General features: G+C 48.4%; 7 protein-coding genes across 7 annotated transcripts in view; 4 read left to right on the top strand and 3 right to left on the bottom strand.

Annotated features, from left to right (window-relative positions):
• SPPG_03197 (uncharacterized protein) overlaps positions 1–1,168 on the top strand; it is a gene marked incomplete at both ends in the record, with an annotated part of 3,802 nt that extends 2,634 nt beyond the window's left edge. Inside the window, 2 exons of the mRNA XM_016751471.1 lie at positions 56–74; positions 140–1,168. Coding sequence (XP_016609425.1) covers positions 56–74; positions 140–1,168 — 1,048 coding nt within the window. The remainder of the gene's footprint in view (positions 1–55; positions 75–139) is intronic.
• On the bottom strand, positions 1,135–3,186 carry SPPG_03198 (uncharacterized protein). Its single transcript, XM_016751472.1, has 3 exons — positions 2,332–3,186; positions 1,530–2,258; positions 1,135–1,471 (listed from the first exon to the last, which is right to left on the bottom strand). The coding sequence occupies exons 1-3, from the start codon at positions 2,821–2,823 to the stop codon at positions 1,460–1,462; spliced, it is 1,233 nt and encodes a 410-aa protein (XP_016609426.1). The 5' UTR covers positions 2,824–3,186; the 3' UTR covers positions 1,135–1,459.
• A 204-nt stretch (positions 3,187–3,390) lies between these two features.
• On the top strand, positions 3,391–4,601 carry SPPG_03199 (uncharacterized protein). Its single transcript, XM_016751473.1, has 4 exons — positions 3,391–3,609; positions 3,667–3,770; positions 3,844–3,963; positions 4,038–4,601. The coding sequence occupies exons 1-4, from the start codon at positions 3,483–3,485 to the stop codon at positions 4,386–4,388; spliced, it is 702 nt and encodes a 233-aa protein (XP_016609427.1). The 5' UTR covers positions 3,391–3,482; the 3' UTR covers positions 4,389–4,601.
• Positions 4,411–5,963, bottom strand: SPPG_03200 (fructose-bisphosphate aldolase, class II). The gene is made up of 4 exons (XM_016751474.1): positions 5,841–5,963; positions 5,508–5,767; positions 4,889–5,427; positions 4,411–4,816 (listed from the first exon to the last, which is right to left on the bottom strand). Exons 1-4 carry the CDS (start codon positions 5,897–5,899, stop codon positions 4,592–4,594), a joined length of 1,083 nt encoding a protein of 360 aa, XP_016609428.1. The 5' UTR covers positions 5,900–5,963; the 3' UTR covers positions 4,411–4,591.
• A 188-nt stretch (positions 5,964–6,151) lies between these two features.
• Positions 6,152–7,177, top strand: SPPG_03201 (NAD(P)H:quinone oxidoreductase, type IV). Its single transcript, XM_016751475.1, has 3 exons — positions 6,152–6,524; positions 6,587–6,783; positions 6,847–7,177. The coding sequence occupies exons 1-3, from the start codon at positions 6,292–6,294 to the stop codon at positions 7,020–7,022; spliced, it is 606 nt and encodes a 201-aa protein (XP_016609429.1). The 5' UTR covers positions 6,152–6,291; the 3' UTR covers positions 7,023–7,177.
• On the bottom strand, positions 7,101–8,657 carry SPPG_03202 (uncharacterized protein; the record flags this gene model as incomplete). The annotated part of the gene is made up of 8 exons (XM_016751476.1): positions 7,101–7,291; positions 7,351–7,535; positions 7,618–7,815; positions 7,872–7,930; positions 7,998–8,058; positions 8,127–8,319; positions 8,384–8,506; positions 8,580–8,657. 8 exons carry the CDS (start codon positions 8,655–8,657, stop codon positions 7,211–7,213), a joined length of 978 nt encoding a protein of 325 aa, XP_016609430.1. The 3' UTR covers positions 7,101–7,210.
• A 458-nt stretch (positions 8,658–9,115) lies between these two features.
• On the top strand, positions 9,116–10,084 carry SPPG_03203 (uncharacterized protein). Its single transcript, XM_016751477.1, has 2 exons — positions 9,116–9,240; positions 9,308–10,084. Exons 1-2 carry the CDS (start codon positions 9,156–9,158, stop codon positions 10,027–10,029), a joined length of 807 nt encoding a protein of 268 aa, XP_016609431.1. The 5' UTR covers positions 9,116–9,155; the 3' UTR covers positions 10,030–10,084.

A 10,084-nucleotide genomic window follows, 5' to 3' on the forward strand; every position in this document is an offset into this window, starting at 1 on the left:
ATGTGCTCTCTCTTCTGGAAAAAGCGCAAGCACTTTGCGGTGATTTCGGAAACAGTTTCGTGAAATTGGTGCAGGTATAGAACGTTTAACATTATGAATACTTAGCGGCCGGCTTCTCATGGTGCTTTTTGATATGTAGACAGGTGACCACAAGGATGCCATTAGTTCTTCAACCAGTTTTGCACACGCCGTCTCTCAACTTCTCCACAACGCAAAGGGTGTCACACGTCTTGCTTCTGACGATGATCAGATCGACGGGATCGTCCGTACTGTGAAGACCGGGGCTCTTGGTGGTCGGTTGTTCTTCGATCAGCTGAAGTCAGGCTCACTGAGCACGATTGAAACCTCGCGAAGACCGGAACATATCGTGGGTCTTTCACGCGAAACTCAGCACCAGCTTGGACGAATGTCCGCGCTGATAGAGCAGCTCGTCGTCACCAAACTTGATGACAAGAGCAATCTGGAGGACGAAGTAGAACGTCAGATGAAGAATGCTGCCGACGCCATTGAAGAGGCAGCAAAGAGGTTAGCGGCCCTTATGAACAAACCGCGACAAGGTGCCGATTTGGACGTGCATTCGGCTATCCTGGAGTCAGCTATGGCAATGATGAGTGCCATTGCGTTGCTTATACAGCGCGCAACAGAAACTCAGCAAGAGATCGTCGCACACGGACGCGGCTCAACTAGCACTGGGCAATTTTACAAAAAGAACAACAAATGGACCGAGGGACTGATATCAGCTGCGCAGGCCGTCGCAGCGGCAACCACAACACTGGTCGAGTGCGCCGACGGACTCATCTCTGGCACTCATTCATACGAACAACTCGTGGTGGCCGCACAGGAGGTCTCCGTGGCGACAACGCAACTCGTTGCGGCATCACGGGTGAAATCCATCCCCTTCTCGAAAACGCAGATCAAACTCGAAGACGCTGCCGTTGCTGTGCGAAAGGCCACCGACCTTTTGGTCAAAGCGGCCAAAGAGGCGGCAAAACGTAATGCGGAATCCAAGGCCCAGGATGACATTGGGCGACTCAATCGGCATCAATTGAAAGTGGCCGAAATGGAACAGAAGGTTAAGATTTTGGAGATCGAGAAGGAGTTGCAGACTGCTCGGTATAGGTTGGGCGAGCTTGTCAAGAAGGGATATAGACCTGAGGATGATGAATAGGCATGACCATAATCGACATTTGATGTCAAAATGTGGGAGTAGCTTGAGCACTTTTTTTGTATTTGAAAGGAAACCGGAAAGTTTTATGCTAGTGATACGTAATAAAACAGCATATCCGCACCCTGGGTCTGTGTGCGTCCATTTCCGATGTCGGTCAGGTGTATCCTGGTTAACCTTGATGGGTATATTGGGTTCAAAAGCTGTCTCGTCTATACACACTATATATAAATGCGAGCAGCATGAAGTCTAGCGCTGAAGCGCATTCTTCCAACGGTGCTCTCGCCGCGATCTTCACAAAAATGGCTGCGTATCTGAAGTCAGCGAGGTGACGGGTAATCGCATCATCATAGAAAGCTCTTACATTGCGATCGGGCTGCTTGAATACATTCGCACCATATCCACAATTCAAAGCAGAAATAATCTGCAAACTATCAGGAGAAGCAGCTAGATCATCCCCGGTAATTAGCGACAGAGGTGCTGGTCGCATCAGTTGTCCCCTTCTGGACGGCACGTCAATCGGAATGGCGGCACATTTACGTGCGCCTGATGGAGACGGAGTCCGCATCGGCATAGTAGCTGAAGCTGGGCGGGTGGGTATTTGCGCGTCGTCAAAGGTGGGAAATAGCTTTGTCGGACTGCGGGTCACCGTTATGATTGGGGCTGTCGCAGATCGTGTGTATCGTCGTCTTGGACGCGTTGGGGATGGTTCACATACCGTCTCCTCGTCGTCGTATTCTTCATCATCTGATGATTGTGGGGGAGATGAAAGCTCGACATCTGATTTCCGAGATCGGAATGATCGATGATATTGTGAAGAACGGTTCACATCAATAGGCTTCTTGAATTGCCACGATGAGAGGGAATTTGTAGACCTCTTGAACGAAGAGAGATCCCGTTCTGATGAGGGCCCTTTTATGGCCGGAGAGCAGGTGATGTCGTTACTCTTGCGCTTGGTTCGAAGAACGTTGGGTTTGGTAATGGAGAAACCGATCTTGACGGTACGGGATTCGGCTTGGACGGATCGATCGGGCTTTGCTGGTAAGCTCTGAGACACGTCCAATGGCGTCCCTGATGGTGCTTTGGTAAAATACTTTTGACAATGTATAACTCTTAATGAGATGTGCTTCAACGAGATTTGATCCTGGTAACGCCTTTGATCTTACATTGGTAATCTTATTGCTATTTTCGTCAATTTTCAGAACCTTGCGCTTAGTTTGCCGCTCCTTGTTATTCACTCCACCGAAAGATCTGGTCGTGGGTGCAGTAAGAGAGTTATGTATAGTAGGTGGTCTACAAGGCACGTGGGTTGCATCCTCTTCCATTGCCCAGATGCCTTCTTCTTCGCGTTCCGTAATGGTCGACTGGGACAACCTGTATGCGACATTTTCTAGTACAGGATCCAGTGGGGAACGGCATGCTCCAGAAATGCCTGAGCGATCTGGCGAAGATACATTGGAAGAGTTCCTGCTTGGCGGGTCGCTGTCACTAGAGATAGAGCACGTGCTGTCTTTGCGGGTTAGGAATGATGGTCGCTTGAACAGTTCCGGTCTTGAAAAGAATGCTTCCACTTGAAGTGGTGGAAGGCTTTCCGCGGCTTTGGTAGAAAGTTCAGGTGGTCTTGGGGAGTCGATGTCCATCGCGTTCAGCGCGTTCATCTTGAGCGATGGGAGAACGGACGTGACAGGCTTTGGACGTATAAGGTCAGGCTGAGATGGGAGAGTAACCTGAAAACTTCGAACAAGGCAAAAAGCCTAGTGCCAGAAACGTTTTGGTACCCCTTCCCAAGCAGGTCGCAACCTAACACTCGGACACACCCCAAGAACTGTATTACCAAACCTCTAAGCAATGGGTAATAACAGTTCAAGTAGAAGGAAGGGTAGCCAAAAAACGCCGAGTATGCAACAGAAATAGAATTTCTTGCGACTACCGTGCAGGATGGATGAGCGGAGAATGGAAGGATGGAAGCAAATTGTAACAGGTTGTCAGTACTTGCAATTTTGGGCAGAATCTCGAGGTGGTTACTGTCATTTCAATGTCCGCCTTTCGGACAAACCGCGTTCGTTTTGCATCGAATGCAGCAATTTCCTATGTATAGAAATCCAATGAACCGGACTTTATCACGGTTTTAGGTTGAAATGGTTTGAATGGAATCCAACAGATTCATTCAAATCTGACTGTTCCTTGCTGACCAAGCTTCACACGCGAGAGTTCCGTTGCGAGCACTTCGACTGGCGTCTCGCCATCGTGCGCTAGATTGCAGACATATACAACTCCAATTCATCTCGTCATCTCACCACTTTCAGAAAGCATAACGATGCGAGACTCCCTACCGAGCCAACTATCGACATATCTGCAAACACAGCTGGACAAAACAGCCAAACATGTATTTCCATCATATCGGAATCTAGAGGCAGCGGGGGCCCACCGCAGAACGCCTATTGGTACTGCGACAACCATGTGTCTGCTTTTACATGATGTATTTAATTCTACCACGTCAGATGGACCGATATCATCAAATCTTCCCTTACAAGTACTTTTGTATTTTAACCTTTGGATGTTCCCATTTTGGGCAATTGGTATGGTGATCACCGTACACTGGAAGGTAGATAGCGGTGCTATGATCCTGTCATATAAGCTGCTAATGGTTTGTGCCACCCTTCTGTACCTTCGCCTAGATGAAATCGTTCATGTTGCGTAGCTTCCATCGCTTTATGATCGGTTTCCTCCTCGCCGTATTCATCCCTGTCGAGATTGCACGACTTTGGCTGGGATATTCAGGGAATCTCCGCGAAAGGGTAAAGACCGCGAGCAGAACCGGTGGTCATTCAAGTCATTCAGTCGCTCGTTCAGACGTTTAAACAATTCCTAGGTTCCCGAGCTGGCTGGCTGCTTTCTGTTCACACTGTTCCCCCAAGTGCTGGTAGCTGCCTATTACACCGCCTTACAACCCTTTACGGGTAGTGGGTTCGCTACGCCCTTTGAAATGGGCCTAAATATTGTGTACCTCCTCTTCTTGATTCCGGAGGCTGTATTCGCCTATAGGGCTGCTCAAAATATTGTCCAATCACAATCGGCACGTTTCTTCCTTACGGCACCAGTTAGGGACGATTATGGGCAAAATGTTGACGATAGGGCGAGTGTTGATAGTGATATGACCGTTGCCGGTGGTGGGAGCGGGCGATCACGGCGACTGGCCATGGAAGCAACGCACCGCGGCTGAGAACGTCCGCGACGCGAAGAGATCAGAGTAACCAAGAAATTTTGGCTGTCATTCTGGCACAGATAGTACAGAATTTGAATCGTAAGTATTTTTTTGTAGCTAGCTACTTAATACATGTATGCCGTTCTCTCTCCCCAATTTTATGCGGTATGGTTACGCGATTGTCCCAGACCAAACTGTGTGCTGTGAGATATATAGCCTTTTTAAAGTTTTCCGGTGGAGCCCAGCTCGTCGAACGCTTGCTTAACACGTGCAATCATGGTCTTTTCCGCCTCCCGAATGAAGACGCGGGGATCGTAATACTTCTTGTTAGGCTTGTCGTCACCTTCGGGGTTTCCGATTTGAGTCTGAAGGTATGCCTTCTTAGACTCGTAGAACTTGCGCAAGCCATCCCAGTACGCCCATTGGGTGTCGGTATCAATGTTCATCTATAAAACGATGACAAAGCTCAGATGAGTCACATCGCACAAACCTTTACAGCAGCTTCAGCTCAAACGCACCTTTACAACACCGTTGCCGACGGCGGTCTTGATTTCTTGGGCAGTGGAGCCTGATCCACCGTGGAAGACGAAGAAGACAGGTTTGTCGTTCTTCGCACCAAGCTTCTCCTTCACGAAGGCCTGGTGTTTGCCCAACAGCTCGGGGTGCAACTTAACGTTTCCGGGCTTGTATACTCCGTGTACGTTACCAAAGGCAGCAGCAATGGTGAACAGATCTGTGATCTCACTGAATTCACGGTAGATGTCCCAGATGTCCTCGGGCTGCGTGTACAAGGAGGCGTTGTCGACACCCTCGTTGTTTACACCGTCCTCCTCACCACCAGTAATACCAATCTCCATCTCTAGGAGGCATCCAATAGCTGCCATACGCTTCAAATACTTTTTGCAGATTTCAATGTTCTCGGCCTTGGACTCTTCACTGAGGTCAAGCATGTGAGAGGAGAAAAGAGGCTCGCCGTGCTGCTTGAAGTAAGCTTCATCGGCTTCGAGCATGCCATCGAACCATGGAAGGAGCTTCTTGGCACAGTGGTCACTGTGGACTGGACACGTGCCACAACATTAATCACACTAATACACAAACGTAGACTGATATTCTTCCTGTACGCGCCGATAAACTCACCCAGCACAGGGATACCATACGCCTTTGCGACGGCACGGACGTAGTGGGCACCAGCAACTGAACCGATTACCGACGCTTCCTGTTTCTTGTTGTCAAGACCCTTTCCGCCAAAGAAGGCGCCACCACCGTTGGAGAACTGAATAATGACAGGGGACTTGGCATCACGAGCGGCCTCAAGAGCGGCATTAACTGTAGATGTGGATGTGCAGTTGACAGCAGGAATGGCAAAGTTGTGCTCGCGTGCATAGTTGAACACCTTTCTGTGAAAGCCACGCCCATCCTGGTGATTAGATGGTCTGATAGATGATACGAACGTGCCTGGACAGTCATTACCTGACGTTGTCACCAGTGACAACACCAGCAGGGACGATGGAAAGGAGTCCGGATGACATTATTTTTGCTAGTGAGGAGGTTGCAGATGGAGATGGCGATGGAAGTGTGGGGACAATCGATTTTGTTGTGCTCGGTAAAAGCCGGTCTGCGCAAATCACGTGAAATGCACTTGAATGCCACTCGAGTGTGATGCGGCTTATATGCACGTGCCCCAATTAACCGATCCGGCTTACCAAAGACCAGTTGGTAATCCCCGGAAGGCAGGATATCTCCCCATTAGTCACCCAGCCATTCCGCGCTTTCGCGCCATAATTTGTATGATCGCCTTATAAAAAGGAGCCATGACCGTCCCCGGCACCTCGATATCAGCAGCCTTCAACTTCCATCGCTTTCGCATCAAAAGCATCTTTACCAGCCGGATTTCCCACTACAACTACGTTATTCCCTTAAAATGTCAAAGCCTACCGTTTACGTCGTCATTTACAGTACCTGGGGTCACATTAAGACACTAGCGGATTCCGTTGTCAAGGGACTCCGAGAGGGCGGTGTCAATGCGGAACTTTATCAAGTCGCGGAAACTCTTCCTCAAGAGGTTCTGGACAAGATGCATGCCGTGAAATTTGATATTCCTGTTTTGAGCCCGAAAGATTTGGTGAAAGCTGACGCATTCATCTTTGGAATCCCGTATGTCATTTCTGGCGCGTATGGTGTTTCGATTATTTGTATATTGATCTGTATGGTATTAGAACGCGATATGGTGTCCCAGCGGCTCAAGTTAAGGCTTTCTGGGACGCAACAGGCGGACTGTGGGCAGAAGGGGCCCTCGTCGGCAAATACGCCGGCGTGTTTACTTCAACTGCCTCTCAGCACGGTGGTCAGGAAACCACCGCCATGACCTTCCTGCCACATCTGGTTCACCATGGGATCATCTTCGTTCCTCTGGGTAAGCACTGCACGTGACTTCATTTAATCTGGAAACCCCTATTGACAAGGATGTCACATATAGGTTATCAAAGCAAGGTCCTCTTTGACAACTCGGAGGTTGTTGGAGGATCTCCATGGGGTGCTGGTACGGTTGCCAACGGTGACGGATCTCGCCAGCCTACCGGAAAGGAGCTCGAAATTGCGGAAACCCAGGGCAAGACCTTCGCTGGTACCATTCTCAAAGTCCACAAGCCATAAATCCGGATTGAGGTTGTCTGGAGTAACGAATTGTGGATGGACATCATACAAATATTTACGAAATATGAATAAATGTATCACATGTACCCATTTTGTATTGAATCAGTGTTGATTTGAAAACAATAAATATGTCAATGTTCAAAATCTCCACCTAAAACTATTTCGCTATATATCTACATGCCAGTGTTCTACACGCTTACTCTTGACTGCGTCCTCTCTAAGATTGACAAAACTTGTTCGTAAACGGTGAAAACAATACCACCCGAAAACTGCAAAGTAAAGTTCATTAGCAAAGTTCCATCTCTCCAAACGGACAATCATGACATACAATCAAGCGTCCCAAACGCGGCGTCGCTCCCTTCCATAAGGCGCGAATTCCTTCCTCCGTTACAATTCGGTACAGGCAATGCAAAGAATTTTTATATAGCTCCTTGGCATTAAGTGCCTGCATGCGTGTTTTCATGACATCTAGAGGCATCGTGCTATACACGGTGACAATGCCCGCAAAGGCACCTACAGGGAGGTTGGCAATTTATTGGTCTTACTGGTCACGAGTGAAGTATCTAGATGTCTAAAATTATGCGAGCATTCTTACCGTTTGCGAAGTTAACATACCACGGCACGACTCGCTTGTTCGTGATTGGGTCGAGTGGGTAGCGGTCCTGGACCTTTTCCTTCAGCATGCCGTATGTACTGAGTCGGACAGCAGAGTTTGCACCCTGCCGAGCCACAACCGCCGTCATGCCACGGTAAATGCCGCCGATACCTTCGCTGCGAATAATCTCTCGTGTTCCTGTGGAGTTTCGATTTAGCTTTGGTGCTGCCAAAATACTATCATGTCGTTTTTACCGTGTATCAATCCTCGATATTTAGGGTTTGGTTGATTCTGGTCATGAATGAGCTTTGTCCTATAGTAACAGTGATGTCATGTCACAAAGGAGTGCACCAGCATCTGTTCAACAATAACTTCCATACTTGATCGTCTCGGTTGGTGTCACCGCTATTACCGCTTCCGTCACACCCGCCCCCAAGCCAGCTACGTATGAAAAAAAGACATAGATCACAAAACTGGTGAGAGATCTGTGACCATCTCATCGTCCGCACCTAGCATCATCCTCTGTCCTGCGACCTTTCCGTTTTCATCCGCGAGCATCTTCTTGAATTGCTCAAACGACAAGAATCGGATGCCTGCCTTACTGGCTGTCCCAATAACAAGTGCTGACAGGCCGCGATACAGACCAAAGAAACCCCGCTCTCGAACTGTCTTCACCACACAATCCCATGGTCCATCAAAAGCCTGAAGTGGTATAGTCGTCAAATTAGTATTGATTATCCAGATACCTACAAAATATTATGGCTACCTTCACTGCCGTTTTACTTTGAAGTTGAAGTTGCGTTTTGACATATTCCGTCGGATAAGTTATCGTAGCCTCTACTGCTCCCGCAATGGTCCCGGCGGCCAATGAATGGGATGGAGGCACTTTCTGTTCAAAATGCAAGTTACTCTAGCCATCAAGACTAAATTATATTGTTGATTGGGTTGAAATGTTAACTCACATTTTGCTTCTTATCCGCCATCTGCAGAATTCTGGGACCTGTTCGAGACTGGGCATCAGAGTCTTCCGATCTCCTCATCAATCTGACATCACGTGGACTCAATGATGAAGCCACATTGAATTGCGCATCAGGACAAGCATGAAAGTTGCAAGGACTTGCACATATACTATTGATCGGCATTTATGGTGCGGCTGGAAACAGTACAGAAGCATCATATTATATCATATTATTGCAAACAGAAGCTTGGTGCACATCTGAAAGCCTCAGAAAAGGATTGCTTGCGTTGTTACTTACGAAAGAATGTGCAGACAACCACAGCAATCCCCCGTAGTACCGCTCCCTTCCAGATGCTTTAGGGTCCGCAAGGCGGAGGGAAGGGACTCTACTTGAATGTACGTTGACGTTGCAACTACCGTACTCGATTTGACAACTCCAACTGTCGGAGTCATCATCACGCAGGTAATGCGGCACAGTCACGTAGACTGCGCACATTTGATATCATACTTGAAAACTGTCGGCTCTCTGCTAGTTCCGTACTTCACCTTCACTTTCACTGAACTTTATACCACCACAGAGATGAAGCAGCGTTTTTCAGCGCTGGACGTGTCAGCCCAGGTCGCTGAATTACGGCTCAGGCTGGTGGGACTTCGACTGCAAAATGGTAGGGACATCAGGCCAACATGTTGTGATCTAGAGACGTAGCTGATCTCTTCCGTTGCTGCGGTTAGTTTACGATATAAACCAACGAACATACCTATTCAAATTCTCACGGCCCGACCATAAGGAGATTATTCTCATTGAATCTGGAATTCGCATGCATTCCACGGAATTTACCCGTGAGAAGTCAAACACCCCCTCACACTTTGCCATGAAGCTGCGCAAGCACCTACGGACACGACGACTGAATGCCCTTGATCAGCTTGGAGCAGACAGGGTGGTGGATATGAGGTTTGGAGAGGGAGAGACAGCATACCATGTTATAGTCGAGTTCTACGCGTCCGGCAACATCATACTGACGGATCACGAATACAAGATACTCGCATTGCTGCGAGTTGTCGAGCTGGACGCACCCAGCACTGCAGCATCAGGTGCAGTACAACAATCTGGACAAAAGTCGACGGACGACACTGAAACGAGGTTCGCTGTCGGAGAGGGTTACGACGTGTCAAGGGCGCGGCCGTTCGAAGATATTACGCTTCAGAAGATTCGATCCATTCTCGAAAATGCTATAGCCGAAGTAGGAAATGTATCAGAATCCACATCCGTTACGGAGGCCGACGGCAGAGGGGCGAAGACAGGAAAGAAAAAGACCTCAGCGAAATGGGGAGGAAAGGATAAGAAGAAAGGAAAAGACGCATCGCTCCGAAAAGTGATTCGAGAAAAGCTAGGTCCGGATTATGGCCCAGCTTTAGTGAGCACTGCCTTCGATTCCGGACTGGATGTAACATGAAGGTGGATTCAACTTGGACCTAAATGAGGACTCGCCTATATAACAAAGCTGTTAG

This window comes from Spizellomyces punctatus (assembly GCF_000182565.1).
Source record: "Spizellomyces punctatus DAOM BR117 chromosome Unknown supercont1.5, whole genome shotgun sequence".
Taxonomy (NCBI): Eukaryota; Fungi; Chytridiomycota; class Chytridiomycetes; order Spizellomycetales; family Spizellomycetaceae; genus Spizellomyces; species Spizellomyces punctatus.